This window comes from Medicago sativa, chromosome 4, assembly GCF_051527215.1.
Source record: "Medicago sativa cultivar Bolivia chromosome 4, Bolivia_mono, whole genome shotgun sequence".
NCBI classification, from domain to species: Eukaryota; Viridiplantae; Streptophyta; class Magnoliopsida; order Fabales; family Fabaceae; genus Medicago; species Medicago sativa.
The window spans coordinates 100,117,387-100,133,921 of NC_140752.1; the positions used below are offsets into that span (position 1 = coordinate 100,117,387).

A 16,535-nucleotide genomic window follows, 5' to 3' on the forward strand; every position below is an offset into this window, starting at 1 on the left:
ATGAACTATCTAGATGCGCTGGATTTGACGAGGGTTGTCATGGTCCCATATGCTGCACACCGTCAGGCACGTCCGTTTGAGCGGGTCAGCCTTTACTCTGGATGGCTGAGATGCGAAGAGCGCATGGTGAGATATCTGCCGGAGAGGGTGCTTCGCCAGTTTGGGTTTGTTCAGACCATACCGAGACATCCCGTTCAGAGTGCACCTGTTGATGTTAACTTGGCGGAGATCACAAACCCCTTTCAGCGTGCACTTGATTATGCGCTGACACCTCAGGAGTTGGGAGAGACTGCAGCCCATGGTGTGGAGGTAGTAGATGGATACATCGAGTGGTTTTACCAGATGTCTCATCCACGAATGATTCTTCCAGACATGCCGGTACCGGTGCCGAGGCCACCAGAGCGTGAGGTCCTTGATGCCCAAGCTACTCAAGATGATGGAGACTTTGCGTACTTACAGCTTAGCGGAAGGATGAGCCGCATCAGAGACCACATCTATGCTGTGATGAGAAGCGGTCTGGTGCCGAAAGGGAGTAAGGAATGACAGCATTTGGAGGATGCCTTGAGAGAGGTGCATGATGCAAAAGTTTACCGTCGTCGGGCAGCTACTGATGGTGGCAGGGGTGGTGGCAGAGGTGGCGGTGGTACGGGTGCAGTTATTAGGGGCTGATAGTATTGTTTTGTATGTTTATGTTTGTTACATTTTGAATTATGTAACACTTGGATAATTTTTAATATTATGTAATCTTGGATAATTTTTAATGTTATTTGATTAATGTTTTGTTCGAAAATTATGTTGTGTTGATGATTTTTATGTTATGAGTTCGATTTACTGTTAGAACATGTCACCGGCATGATATGTCTGTTTGGAAGCAAGCAAAATGCGCCAAAACAGAGGCTCAACCAAAACAGATGGCTTCTGCCTCTGTACTGATGCATTCCGGATTATATATTCCGGACATGTTTAGCGCATTCCAGATTATATAATCCGGAACTGTCGTTCACGCCCCCTTTTGTTGACTTTCAACGGGTCGGATTATATATTCTGGAATATCTCTAACGTTTTCGGATTATATAATCCGAACCAATATTTTTATAACTGGTATCATCATCCATCAGGGTGAATGGAGTGCCAAAATACACGAAAGAATCCGGATTAAATTTTCTGGAATCAGTTCGAATTACATAATCCGAATTAGGGGTATTTTGGAAAGAAAAAAAAAATAGGGCGCGCGAGGAAAGGCATAGGGTGGGAAAAGTAATACTCTAAAGATTAATGAACGATGGGTTAATGATTGAAGTGTTGATTGAACGTTGTGTGATTCTGGAACTCAGGGTTTGTTGCATGTTTTCTTCATATACCCCAATAGTCGAACCATTTGGAGAAGGACTGGAATTGATGTGGATTGAATCAAAAATTGACATCAGAATTAGGAACAGATTAACATAGAATTTGATGTCGATTAGCATAAAATTAGAAGAAATTTTTTTTGAAAGTTAGAGTGGAGTTGAGTGGTTGCGGTGGGAGTTGAAGCCGGTTCCTTTGTTAATAAAACAATACGCGTGTGATGTTTTTACTATCAGGTTGTTAACCCACCAAAAATAAAGTATTAGAAAAACAAAGGGTGAATAGGATAGGATTAGAAATAGGTTTAATTTATCCTTTCCTGCTGGTGCACCAAACAACGGATTGGAACAGGATATGATTGTTTTATCATATCCTATCTCCTTATCATGTGCACCAAACTGGCCCTAAGAGCTCAGTTGTATTTACCTGTTGTTGTAAGAAAATATGATGACGTTACAACATTGAAGTAAAAATAAAGCATAACAGGACGTATACATATTTAACTGGAGTATTTGAATTGATGCAATGCTTTGGACAGAAATCAATTCTCACGCCAGTAGAAAACTTCGGAGAACTAGGCTCGAATGACGGCCGGCATAGATGACACGTCCATGGAGACTAATTTTGGAAAAAGGGGTAAAAAGGAAAGCAAAAGAAGATCACCTCCAATATGGAACATTAGAAACTTATTTCAAAATAATAATTATTTGACAAGAGCAATTGATAGTATACAACATAATATATTGCAACAAAGATCAAAATCGATCAAATGAATGAGGACTTATGAGAGATTCTTCAAGTTCTTTAAAGCCGCGGTAAACCCCTTCTGTTTGGCTCTGTGGAAGGGCTAACCTCCGTACTTCAGTCATATACCTGTAAGTAAATGTTATTCAGATCAATAATGACAATGATTTTGATTATAATGACAATGATTCACACACTTGAGGACGAAATAATCAGCAAATTTAATATAATGGTGTATTGGGATCGAGGAATATCCACAACTAAAATTTTTTGTTGGTATAAATGATGCGCATAAAAAATCTCAAACACTTGTGCCAAAAAAAACAATGTCAACCATTAATAATTAACAATATGAATATATAAAAGTATAAAGAAGTTAACCTGTTTGCTACACTTGTGATTTTGTCCCTAATAATTAACAATATGAATATATAAAAGTATAAAGAAGTTAACCTGTTTGCTACACTTGTGATTTTGTCCCTAATTCCTTGGCTAGCAACTGTACGTTCCAATGAGAATCCACCGCCTATTATTATGGAAGAACCAGTGGCTGTACCCATCCTGTGTGAATATATAGACATAGCCCACTCACGAAGTACCACTAGAACAGATCTCAGCATCCGTAATCTAAGATTTGGGGATGGCAAAATTGCCCCATTTGATAACAATTGATCATATGCGTTCAATACAGGTTCTGCTGCACCCTTACAAGCAGAAACAAGGGCTCTCGCAACATCTTCATCTCCAACGGATTCAATCCCTGTATTTAATCTCTCCTACAAAAAGACATGAATTCATATACAAGTTAAGAGTATTATAAATTCACCAAACCCCGCCTGCCCAAACTGAAAGATACTCTAGAGAGTACAAGGGAAATATAAAAACTATAAAGAAGCGTTTACAGATAATGTAAATTGTCAACAAAATTGAGAAAATATACCAGTGCAGCTTTCTCAAGGTGAAGACAAATAATGTCAAGCTGAAAAACAGTTCCATCACCAGGATAAAGGCGGGGCCCAAGTCTCTTTAGCACAGAGCAAGCTTCAGCAATGCCACCTCCTGAAATAGCTTGATCTATAAGTCGAGCCCATGTCTCTCTGACAATGCTACTGTCACTATCACCAGAATAGTTAGCAAAGTACAGCATCTCCAGGCATGTCTGAAAGAAAATTATGAAATGAAGAACCGTTATTAGTTCGATAAGTTTGAGAATTTTACATTGTAATGACAATGTTATCAACAAGAATAATACACAACCAAGACCGGCCAAGCAGAACAGTGGCAGATACAACACAAATCACGAGACCGTGATGCTTCATTTGGTTTGACAAGACAGAAAAGGTAAATCATGTCACAAAAAAGAAAGAAATGGCAAATAGTTGGACAGAAGAGTAAAGAGAGTTGCAAAGTTATTATAAGTATAGAGACCTCAAATTCCTATTTTTCTATCTTAAAAAACTAATCAAACCATGTACCCTATCCTTTCCCTCAACCAAACAATACATGTCTTAGAAATCGTGGAAGTAAATAGCTCGGAACAATTCTAGATGCTAAAGCTCAAAAGACTGAAGGACCTCTAAAAGTTGTTCATTATCAAACAATGTGAGTAGCCAGATGAGAAATATCTTGAGTTACACAAATCTACACGCGTGCGCACCCACACATACAGCCAGAAAGAGAAAGAAGTACCTCCCAGAGTTTAAAGGGAACAGCATATTCATTATATAACTGTGTTATGCTCTTCAAATCTGATGATAGCTCTTTGGCTTTCTCGCGTGTTGCATTTGCAAAATTGGCATCAACAGTTGGACTGGCATCAGAGACTAAACCATTTTGAACAGAATTGGATGTGCTGTGTAAAACCTCAGAACTGGAAGCCATATGCTCTAGTTCCTCTTTGATTTTTATCTGAAACCGAAGAACAGCAAGCTTCCCTTCAAGCATATCTAGTAATCCAGTGTCGCTGGAACTCCGAGTAGAACTAACCAACCCATCGCTATTTGTTGCATTCTTTGCCTGTAAAACTGCATTGCTTAGGTATTGACACCTAATTTTACAAAACAAAAAACTATAAGAAGATGTCCATGCAAGCAAGCCGAAACTATTCAGGTGATCTGACGTTCTACAGATTACAGAATCATGTAGAGGTCTGATGTGGAAAAGGGGAATCAATGATATATGTGTAAAATGCAGAATCTTGAACTAAAACAAGTACAGATGTATACACGTTGACAGACTTATGTCATCAAAAACACATAACAAACAATGCTTATTTGAAAACTAAACGTACATAAGGATTCGCGATTCGGGGATTAATTTTCATGTTTTATATGGTTAGATCAAGTGTCAGCTTTAGCATCTTTCATGAGTGTTGATGAATAACAGCACATAAACCCATCTAAAATATAAGTGGCGAAAAAGCTCCAACTTCAACTCTGATTGACATAAGAATTCTTGAAATAACAGACTTCAAGGTTCTCTTTTTCGTTATGAAATGTATAATTGTATATTAACACACTGGGTCTAACTATCCACTAAAGCTAATTCAACGGGGTAGGATTGTCCTAACCATTACAAGGAGTACTTTGGCCAAATACCCGCCAATGTGGGATCTTAACAGTTTTATGCATGATGTCGTTCGTTATTTGGCAAAAAGTTCAGCTTGACATCATAAACTGTGAATACATTAAAAAGATGAGATCCAACTATGATGACAATATTCACTAATGTGATCTATCCTGATGAGATTTGAAGCAATTAAGCGACAAACTATTTAGAAATCCAGAAGCTTCCAAAGAGATACAAAAGAAATGACAAGGAAATTGAAAAAATGATTGACCTCTGCTCAAGAGTAGGAACTCCGTCAGTAGAAGGCCTTCCGGCCAGTCTTAGCAATGCATGAGCAGCAAGCATGTGTTGCCGCTTCAACACGTAATACCTTGCCAAAAGTTCAAAGTACTTGACTTGATTGGACGACATAGGTGCTCCCGATTGGCCCATCGGAGAAGTTGTTGCAGTCACAGCACGAACCTAGCAGATAGGGAAAACAAAAGATTGCGAAGATAATTAGCAAGATACAAATTTTTCAAAGAAATGTAATGAAAAGCATGAATAGTCTGTAGTTTCTGCATGCAAAATGTATACAACTATTTCAAAAACACAATATTTGTGCTTTTGACCAAGTGAACATTAGGCCATTAACAAATTATTAGAGAGAAAGGAATAATAAGCGACCTCATGTATGGGTGTACGACCAGCACTTTTTAAGAAGGGCAATAGGTCAGGGCCTCCATACTCCAACAATTCATTCTCAAGACCTAAGTCTATCATAGCCTGATAAAGATACTCATGGAAAATTCTGTCGGGTGATTGGACACCCAGCTGAACAATTTGGCTTATATACTTTTTCCGAGAGGCTGGATCAAGTGCAGATTGTGAAGCAGATCCAATGGGAGAGCCAAATTCCTTCCGTGAGGGGTCACCTTTAAGAGACCGCAAAGCACTGATGATTATTTCATAACACTGCTCACGCTGAGCAAGTGCTTGTTCTCTGACTGTGGCATCAATTTCATCATTATAAGCATCACCTGCAGGGTCGATAGCCTGTGCCTTCTGAAGAGGTAAGCAAACTACAGCTTCATAAAACCTGCAATAGGAGAGTGTGTTTGACATTCAGATTGATGGCATGCTAATCATAGGCCATAAAAACTAATGATGATACATGACATGGAAATTGTTATAAATAGTGAAGTTTTACTATTATTATTAGTAATTTGTAATTGGCCCATTAGTCATTGGTCAGGACCATAAGGTTAGAATAGCCTATATAAACACATTAGTGGTTGTATATCATTTATCTCTGAAATATAATATTCAGTTTTCACAGAAATGGAGAAGGGCCAGGTAACAAAAATATATACCTTAAATCCTCAAAACGTTTGCAAACAGTACGTAAGTCTGCAGACTCTGGAACTTTGCTTAAGGCATTCAATGCCTCCCGCGCGAGAGTCTCCTTTTCCTCATCATCTATAGTCACAGCAGCTCTCTCCAGGGCTTCCACGGCTAAGAAGAATTTGTAATCAGACTCCTTATAGTAGCTCGGGCAACCCTCTCTTAATCTCTTACTAATGTCATCTACAGTTCCCCTACCATCTGTACCAGTGTAATACTGGAGCAATGTAATGTGTTAAGAAAACTTATTATCATATAAGTTCATAAAGCTAATTCAAGAGAAGAACTTCCATTGACGTGTAAACTTTTGAAGATAAAAATTATTTCATGGATTGCCTAAACAATGTTCTACCTCCATTAGAGCAGATATAAGCCTTGTAGCAAGACGGTCACCCTCTTCAGAACAAACTAGTTGATGAAATGTTAACTGAACTAGGGCTTGTTGAAGGTTAGCATCAAATCCTTGAATCAGACGAGTGACATGATGCTGTGAGAGAAGTTGAAGCAAAAAGAGAGCTTCACCAGATCTAAGGAGCAACTGCCTAATGCACTCCATTGCCCTCACCTGTGACACAACAAACAGAAGTGAGAAACTAAACCAATAATTTTAAAAATAACATCAGTGCAACCATTTAGCAATATAGGCCCACCTCCATGGCAGCTAATTCTGCAGGACTGTACGGCAACCTTTGCCTTTTATTTGCGGCTCCACCGCCATTAGACTCCATATTTTTGGAATATGCACCGAACAAGGTTCTTACCATACTTCGGTCACCAGCACCCAATGCAGAACCACCACCATATAGAATGGAACCACTTACATCTCCTAATCCTGCTACACAACCATAGAGTCCTCTCCTCTGGTTCCTTCTAGATCTTAAGAATTTTTCTAAAGATCGAAGTTTGTGTTCAAGGACTTGCATAGCCCCGATGGATAGTCTGCATACAACTACCCCATTTTCAAATGAAGTGCCTGAAGCACTTAAACTTCCTTTTATAACCATTACAGGTAGTTCCCATAGAGGAAAGAGTAATCTTGATGAACACAAACAGAGCCCTTCATGTGCACCTGAAAAAACAGGCTCAGCCTCCTGAACAACCTGGCCCATGCTAAATCCACCAGCAGCAGTTCTTGTGCTTGATAATGCATTACTGCCTTCAAGTTGTGGCATGCCAACAAGTCTTGGATCCTCAAAAGCTTCAGCTGCCTTCTCTGCAATAACATTGCTGATAAAGTTTTCAGAATGTACTATCCTCGAAGCTAGCATTAAACACATCGCAGCCGCCTCGCCGGCTCCAAAACGATTGTAGAAATCTTCTAAAACTGATCTCGGAGAATTGGACTCTAATAGCCGCCTTAAAATGTCTAATGGCCTGTTAAAAACAATTTCCATCATGCCCATGGTGCTGAAGATGACAATCCTCCTCCTTGGCAGTATATGTTGGGTTGAGAGGTCTCCTCTTGCCCACAGTTTGCCAGACGCCCTTTCACATGATTCCATTGAGCTCTCATAACCACCAAACTCAATTTCTGAGTATAGAGACTGAACAGTAGCTGAAGTATCTGGTAGAGGTAAAACATCGGCAACAGAAAGCATTCGTCCTTCAACTGGTAAAGAAGATACAGTTTCCCGTAATGCCCGGGAACTCCTCGTACCTGTTCCTAGATTACCTGATGGTGAGGACTGAGTGCTCGAATCCCTGTTTAAAACAAGGAGTGAAGGCATAGTTGGAGGTGATGCATCCGAAAGGATAAGAGTTCCAGCAGAATAATAGGCTGCCTCGACTTTCAATGAGAGATCCTCATTTTGAGGTCTACCAGCAAGAGCCATGGTTCCAAAGGTGAGACCGCCACTAACACCCCAAGGAGGAGAAGGCCGTGTTGTGACAACCTTTAAACAGCTAGGCTTGTGATGGCTGGTGTTGAATCCATTCAGGCTTCCGCTAGAAGGAGAGGTGGATAGGTACATCCTTCTGCCATCTGATAAAACAGCAACAAGATGTAGCGATTTCGATTCAAGGGTAGATAAGGGTGAGATGCAAACAATAGATGGCTTTGGTGATCGACTTGATACTCTTGATCCACTTGATTGTCTACCTCCATGATGTGCATCTTTGTGATTGACAAGATTCCTTTCTTCAGCAATTTTCTTTAATGGCCCATCACCAATTGGTCCAAGAACATAAACCTGAAGCTTCATCTCTTCAGTCCGTGCATACAGTATCTGTCTCTCATTGTCAAAAACCATTTCAACAACAGGGTCAACAGCTCCAAAATTGAATACATTTGGTATGACCCATCTGCAAATAACAGCTAAGACAAATTACTAAGGAATTGGCAAATAAACATTTACCTGCAAAAATGAGGTGACTGCATGTGTATGTGTGAGTGAGCGCGCTTATATATCATTTGCAAAATAAACATACTATTCTAAGATAAAAATGAAAATGAGCAGTGCAGTTAGTAATAATATAGCACAAGATTAAAAAAGCAGGAAGTACCTTGAAATTACACTTCCTAGACCAGCAGTGACGCATACTTTTCTGCAGCGCTTTTGCCATCCTGAGCCAGTTGAATAAATAAGCTCATATATGTGGCCATCACGACCAGCAAGGAAAATGCGGCCCTTATCGGTACATGCCACACTTGTCATCGTAACCCCATCGGATGGTATTGTATAATCTGGCAACGGCTGTAACGAAACTTCTGCAAATGGATCTGAGCCATCTGCTCCTCCAGAGCAGCACACTCCAACTAAAATTAACTGATAAAAAGAATGGGGTAAGTAACGGTACTTCCCTTGCATGGAGGTCTGAAAAGAACATACTGCACTGGTTTAAAGAAAACTTGCTACCTAAAACCCTTTAATTGGTGGATAAAAGGATCTTGTAAGATGTTCTCATGGAAAACTTAGCAGCATGTAGTGAATAACTAACAAAATCACCACACAAGTATTAAAAATCTTGGGAAAGAACTATTTTAAAACTACAGAAGAATACCAATATGCTGCTGGATTTTCTATTTCAGGTGATTCTCTCTTGAGGACATAAACAAGAGTCAAAGACCTTGTTAATTTGACAATATTAGTTTCTCTACTCTATTTATCTTCTGGAGGATTTATCAAAATCCTAATTATTTCCTTCTATTTACCCTGATTTTTTCATAAATTTATTCATTTATAAAGGAAATCATAGTTAACCATTTAAATGCTGCCGCCAAGCTTGAATAAGCCCAAAGAGAAAATAGTAGCCTTAACATTAGCTAAATCACCCTCCCTTTCTAAAGTGTACTTGGTACCTATACTATTAATTCTATTAACTTGTAAAAGGAACCAAATATCAGTCTCCTGTACTCGAAGTCTAACCCTTTAACGCAACACCGTGGACTGGTACAAAAATGAGGGCAAGAATAAGTCAGAAAGAAGAATAACCAATTACTTATGATCTTTATCAATGCTATTGGAGAACTTTAGGTAAAGTAACTATCTTTTGCTCAATTCCAACCAAGGTAATATTCAACCACAGAAAGAAAACCACATAAAACAGGTTGATATATTCTCTATCAAGAGTTCAGACAATAACAACCAGGTCCTTTATCACTAGAGGGAGTCAGCTACATGAATCAATTGACCTCATAAAATCCTACGATGCATTTTGTCCAAAAAAGACTAATTACCTTTATAACTCTCTTACTAGATTGGTCTATAAATTTCGTTGTGCTCTCTCTACCTCTAATTATTGGACTATTCTACATCTGTATACTTTTCTTACAAGTGTTTCTACATGTCTTCGTCATACATGACCAAGCCACCTAAGACGAACTTCTACATTTCTACTATCTTCGTGATAAGAGAGTACACCAAATTATTCACTGATGGTTGTATTTCTAATTCTATTTTGTCTTGTGTAACCACTGTCCACTTATCCATTGTAACATTTTCTGTGACAGTAAGTTTAATTTCTCGTTGATTTTTATACCACTCACAATTCAATTTCATACAACACTCCAGATAGCATTCAATTATAAGACTTGAGAATCAAGAAGATATAGCACTTCAACCAATGAAAGGAACAGCGATCAATTCAAAAGAACTATCATTGTTTAGTAGAAATGGCAACCTATTAGGTTTCTATATTGAGTTTAACTCGTCCTTACAAAATCAGCTTGTAATGTGAGGGATAAAGCTGTTTATAAATTATTTTCAGACTTTAACTATTTTCAATGTGAGACTTAGGTTTTTCCCAATGCATGTCTCATGCCCAACACTATTGAACTTGATATTAGGATAATATGGTGGACAGCCCTGATCATTATGATGATCTAATACCATGTTAGATTTCTATATTGAGAATAAATTGTCCTTACAAAACCGGCTTGTGAGGTAAGGGGTGCCACTTTTTATAAACTCTTCAGATCTTATCTTTTTTCAATGTGAGACTTTAGGGGGCGTTTGTTTTGGGGAAACACAAATTATTCCCAGGAAAAACATACCCGGAATTGAAAAGATGAAAATTTGATTCCTGGGTATTTGTTAAAAAAAGTGTTTGGCAAATAACTTGACATTCCTGGGAAAATTGGAAGTTACAATTTTTTTTTTTTTAAAAATCTATGCAGAATATCATGGGAATGCACATTCCCATCTCTTTCCATGGGAATAATGGAAGTTATGGGAAGTTACTTCATTCCCAGGAACCTTTATACCCAGGAATATTTTTTTCTCAACCTCATAACAAACATGGGTATAATCATTCCCTAACCATGTTAGTTCCTAATTCAAACTAACACAAATGATGTTGCTCGGGTAAAAAATAAGCAATTTATTTTGTCGAAACACAATGAACAACTTCAGAAGCACAACATTTTAGAACACAATTCGTTGGAAGTGAATTAAAAAATAGATGGCCAATACCTCAACAGGGGTTGCTAAGATTAAAAGATACTGGATAGCTTCAACAAAAACACCGTGCTTTGATTTTGCAAGACCAACAGCACAAATAGCTTGTTCCTCGCCACTATATTCAGGACACTGACCATCCCTAAGGAAACAGCAATGTTAGATTAGAAGTACATTAGCACGTTTAAAATATTGGTTCAACTAAATAAGAATAAAAGTAGTATACAACAGTCGAAACAAATTTTAGTCACCTAAAACATTATTCCTTCACCTAATTATTTAAATTAATGATCAAATAGCCAGAGCAATTATATAACAGAAATATAAGTTATACAATCAAAAAACAGAACTCAAAGAAATAGTATTTTTAATTTTATCTAGAAATTTTTATGGGGGGTTAAATCTTTTTTCTAAACCAAATGCTTAAATGCTTAGTCAGAAATTCCCTTGCAACAATGATACAACAATTACTCAGACTAATAGCTTAAACTGTTACAGAGGACCGGCTAGAAACACCCAAGTAAGAATTTATGAAACAGTCTATGGGGTTCTCTATTGTCACAAATGCAGAACATTGAAAACGTAAAAGGAAACATACAGAATCTTAACCAATGGGGTATTAATAAAGAGGGGGAAAGAGTTCATTAATAAACATAAGCTTCTTGAACTGCCTAACAAGAAAATATAGGAGGCAACTTAAACAAAACATAGGACGTGTCCAGTCTCAGCCTTTAAACTTAATGAAGTTAGACTCATCATCATCACGATACTTACCACTTATCAAAACGCCAGAGGAACAAAGAATTGTCAACTGACGCCCATGCCCTACGTATTTCAGGAAATATTCCACAAAAAGCAGTTCCTTCCCCACCAGCCGCATTGTATCTTTCAATAAGAACAGGAGGCAACTCCCATGTATTCGCTACCTCAACCAAAGGGGGCCACTGAAACAACAACAAAAGGCAATCAATCAGAAAAAACGTGGAAAACTGAAGCACAAGCTCACTAAGGAGCTGTTTGAATTGGTTTATTTGAATTTATCTATGCATTTTTAGACAATTTGAAAGAACTAATAAAAACAGCTTACGACGTGTTCATAAGTTCCTTTTAGCTTATTTTCATAAGCTGTCCACGATAGCTTATGAAAACAGCTTATACAAAAACGGATTAACTTTATTTTGTCTATTGTAATAGAAACAGCTTATTTTCATAAGCACTTATGCTATAAGCTGCAAATTAAGTTGTTTACACAAACATGACCTAATTATGCTCAACACACACCCTATAACCTAATAATATTATTGTATCACTCTCTTAAACCCTATAACCTGTAATGTACCCAGATTACATATAGCAATTTCATGAAATTTAAAATTGAATTAGATATTTGAACTTTGCGTTATGAACATTGAATAAATCAAAAGTAAAATCACATGGAAAATATAATTGAATCTAAAAAACGGAATTAGAGAGAGTGAAGAATGAAAGGTACCTCTCTAGGGTGAGTAGAATAAGGATGACTAGCATATCGAGAAGCTTCTAGAGATTCTTCGAGGTCGAGCTGAGAAGAAACTTCACGGCCAATTCGATCACTGACAACGAGACCAGCGTTGGTGACGTCACGAATCACAATCTCGTCTTCCCACGACATTCCACCACCGATGAGAGAGAGAGAGAGAGAGAGAGAGAGAGCGGTGGAATCAAATTCAAACACTCTTTCGTGAAACTAGAGAGAGAAACAGTTAGAGAGAGAGAGAGAACTTTAAGAGTGAGAGAATTAACGGCGATGTAGGGTTTTGGGGTGGGTTTCGTAAATTTCAGAGTGGCGGGCAAAATTTCCGGTCATGAAAATAAAAACTAATATTTATATTTATTGCAAATAATAGCGTGACATTTCAGTCAAACACGTTAATACTGTTAATATATTATATTTATTTTTTAAAATAAGTTTTTTTTATCCTTTTTTGACAAATTTTTTTGACAGGAGTATCGTCAATGGTGTTTGAACGATCAAGATTTACAATGGACCATTCTACCATCCGAGAGGATCTAGATCCACTTTATTAACACGATGAAAATATGTTGGTCGAAGAAAAAAATGGTATAAAACGAGCATTGATACTTTTTTATAAGAAATTGATTGAGCAAAATTGTTATGTTCTATTAAAAAAATGTTTAATTAATGTATGTTTGAAATGGCGACAATTTGGACAAAATCACATTGAGAATCACGGCAAGCAAAAGCCTGGTATACTGGCTTCAAAATTTTCACGGCGAAGATGCATTGGGAGTTTGGGACGCGGTATTGGGTTTCCAAACGCGTTTCCAAACACACACAATTAATAGAACAGTAAAGGTGTACAATTTAACAAACAACATATAGTTGTGACATCATTACACTTTAAACATAAAATATAAAATTGATCTTAGTAAACCGAGGAATGTCAGCGATATATATTTTAACACTCGTTTTCCGACATACTCTTTTTTATTGGTTAAAATTCATATTGGTTCCACCAAATTATGTGGGTTCCATATAAATTTGATGGTATGTGAGTTTTAACCAATCTATTGTTGGATCTAGTGTTGGGGATTGCTGCAATAACTTGACCAAGAAGATGGTGAAGATGAATATGATGAAGTGTGCACATAAATTCCAAAGATTGTTGTATATCTTGATTGTTGGGAAGAGGCTGCTGCACTTGAAACCTGAAATGTTTAATGGTTATGCATGTAAAACTCAAAGCGCATGGGGTTGCCACACTAACCTTTAGGATCGATTCGCCCCTTCCAATAACTATATATTGGATGCAATTAGGAATGACCGGCGAATCTCCTTCAGGATACTGTGAGTTCCTTGACGTGTATTGCACAACCACACTAAGCGTATCTCCTAACTGTATTTTACAGATTTATGGTTTCAACAATTCACTCATGCATTAGAGAATTGATGGATGATTTAGAGTAAGAGAATGAGAGAGAATAATGTTGTTAATGCAACAAAATTCTGTCCAAAATTGTATGTTGTTGTTCTTTATGTGTCAAACTAATGCCTAAATGCCAAGCATTTATAGTGCATTATATGACCTTTCACACGAGAGAAAACACTCATTTGACTTGAATCAATGCTATGGTTCATTAAACACCCCTTTGTCAAAGGTTATGATCATATACACTTGAATCAATGTCATGGTTCATTATATATCAATAAATAACAATGTTCTAATGTATATGAATGGTTCCCATGATGAGTTACAACTCTTGTTGAAGAGTTACAACTTTTGGTTATAAAGTGATTCCATTATTTTGAAAATCACCAACATCTATATGTTGATCGCAATATCATTCAATGAAGTTTTTTTAGGGGCGACACTCAAATACAAGTTTATTAATCCTTATATGGAGGTTTGACTGAAGTTATTTAATTGGAATAGTTCATAAACGTGTTTCTGCCCAGTACTCCGGGAATTGATTTCATGCCTCAGAATTTGTTCGCATGGGAAGAAAATAATGGAAACTGTAGCATTCCCACTTTATTCTTGTTTCGTATTACTACATTTTATGGGTTTTTTATTGATTTTCTGCCAGAAACAAATAGAAATGCTTGATACTAGTTGGTGGTCACCCACTTGCCTGGTAATAAGTGGATGATTCATTACCTTTTATTTATTCTCCATGTTTTTTTTTACTGTTTTTATATAAAATTTTAGAGAGTGAGTCATTCGATTTTCTCTAATTAAATCTTGTCCAGATACAAACTTGTTATATAATGAGTTACACCCTCCGGTCACAAATATAAGCAAAAATTCATGTTTTAGATTCATTCAATAAATGATGTATGTGGTCTTTATTATAGACAACATACATCATTTATTGAATGTATCTATAATATGAATTTTTGCTTATATTTGTGACCGAAAGGTGTACACAGCTGGGTCATCAAGTTTAACTTGATTTTGGTTTAGCCACGTAGTTCAACCAATGATCTAATGGTTAGATCATTGATCTAGTGACCTATTTATCTTTTTTTAAAAGGTAGGGGCCTATTAACCTTGTCGAGTCGGTTTTTAAAATATTGTGGTAGAGATGATTATTTCGACTATTTTTTTCTCAAATTTTTCTTCGAAGCTTTATTGATTTATCTTTGCTTTTCTATTTTTCTTTTCCAATTCACTCTTGAAGTTTCCCATCAATTCTAACTGAATCCAATTTATGTATTTCATCTTTCTTCACCATTGTTCTCATACCTTTCTTATATACCCTCTAATCTAACCTTCAGTTCTTAGCCATGGTATACTCAGGGGCGGATGCATGTTGGAGCTATGTGGGACTATAACTCCACATGCTTTTCCCTATTTTTTTTATTTTTAGTAGATAAAACACATATAGCATACACGCACGGTAATAACTGCAAGTGTTGAACATGTTTTTTCAGCTATGAAAGTTGTGAAGATTAATCTATGTAATAAAATGAGTAATCAGTGGTTAAGAGATGCTCTATTAACAATTAACAATGATGTCATTTTATCTCATTTTCAACAAATGGACATGAGATGATTTTCATTGTAATGTATTGTATCAAACAATGAGGTAATAATATTTGTCGATTAAAAAAAATTGTTTGTATTATTATTTATTTGAAATTTTAGCTCCACATGTACCTAAAGTCTGGATCCGCCCCTGGGTATACTTCCCATTGCCATTCCATGGAAAAACCTCTGGCACAAATAATGCATGAGTTTTGCTAGACTTGGCAATTCATGAGATTATGAGATATTAAAGAACAACATTAGCGATCTCATTTTCAACGAGTTTTGCCAAAGTGCTCACACTACAATTCTTGAAAATTTTCCCAAACCATGAAATCAATCCAAGAATGGTTCATTTCATGACATGCTTCTTTGCGTGGTTACCATCAAAGGAAGTGTTTTTTTTTTTTGACAAACCATCAAAGGAAGTTTTGTTTTTCATTAGAATTTAAATATCTTCATGTAAAAAAAAAGAATATCCGAGAGAAATATGGGAGAGCAAGAAGCAACAAAGATCCAAAAGCAAGGGGATGATGATTTATGCTTGTCTGAATGATTCATTGGAATAAAAAAAAAACAGAGAAAAATTCAATATCATATAGATCCATAAATTTAATATTTTAAACAATTTCTTAATTTTATTTATTTTTTTACAAAATTTAAAACCGTTTAATGTGTTATTCAAGCCACCAAAATTTATGTAACACAAACCAAAATTTACCACGTTTAATAGAAGTGCATAATACCTTAATATAAACAATGTCTTAAGTTATAATTTTGTTTTTAAAAGAAAAAGAATGAATGAGTAATTAATAAAATAATAATTAAATTAATTTTAAATTAATGAGATTTTTTTATCGAGAAAAAATTATAATTATTTTTTCATAAAAGTAGCATTAAAGAAAAAAAATGCAAGAAGTCATACAAGAATTGTAATAAAAGAAACGAAAAACTGATTCTGGGCCAAACACAAAAGCTATTGGGTTGAATGATATATGGGCTTTCTGAATAACCCAAACCCAAAATGAAAACCTTACTATAAATTCTATAAATTTCACAAACCCTAATT

General features: G+C 36.5%; 2 protein-coding genes across 2 annotated transcripts; one reads left to right on the top strand and one right to left on the bottom strand.

Annotated features, from left to right (window-relative positions):
* Positions 1 to 543, top strand: LOC146934673 (uncharacterized). The gene has a single exon (XM_085707933.1). It carries the CDS (start codon positions 1 to 3, stop codon positions 541 to 543), a length of 543 nt encoding a protein of 180 aa, XP_085564059.1.
* A 1,473-nt stretch (positions 544 to 2,016) lies between these two features.
* On the bottom strand, positions 2,017 to 12,780 carry NUP155 (nucleoporin 155). The gene is made up of 13 exons (XM_085706626.1): positions 12,430 to 12,780; positions 11,712 to 11,881; positions 10,953 to 11,079; positions 8,545 to 8,807; positions 6,693 to 8,343; positions 6,395 to 6,607; positions 6,012 to 6,259; positions 5,326 to 5,737; positions 4,931 to 5,121; positions 3,781 to 4,138; positions 3,032 to 3,250; positions 2,545 to 2,867; positions 2,017 to 2,220 (listed from the first exon to the last, which is right to left on the bottom strand). The coding sequence occupies exons 1-13, from the start codon at positions 12,586 to 12,588 to the stop codon at positions 2,103 to 2,105; spliced, it is 4,452 nt and encodes a 1,483-aa protein (XP_085562752.1). The 5' UTR covers positions 12,589 to 12,780; the 3' UTR covers positions 2,017 to 2,102.
* Positions 12,781 to 16,535: the final 3,755 nt, after the last annotated feature.

Bases quoted from the DNA above. Each gene is read 5' to 3' on its own strand.
- NUP155 (XM_085706626.1), bottom strand. From the start codon at position 12,588: ATGTCGTGGGAAGACGAGATTGTGATTCGTGACGTCACCAACGCTGGT. The intron at 8,808-10,952 runs GTATTGGCCATC...TCTTTTTATCAG, and splicing joins TCTTAGCAACCCCTGTTGAG to TTAATTTTAGTTGGAGTGTG. The intron at 2,221-2,544 runs GTTAACTTCTTT...ATTTACTTACAG, and splicing joins ATCACAAGTGTAGCAAACAG to GTATATGACTGAAGTACGGA.
- LOC146934673 (XM_085707933.1), top strand. From the start codon at position 1: ATGAACTATCTAGATGCGCTGGATTTGACGAGGGTTGTCATGGTCCCA.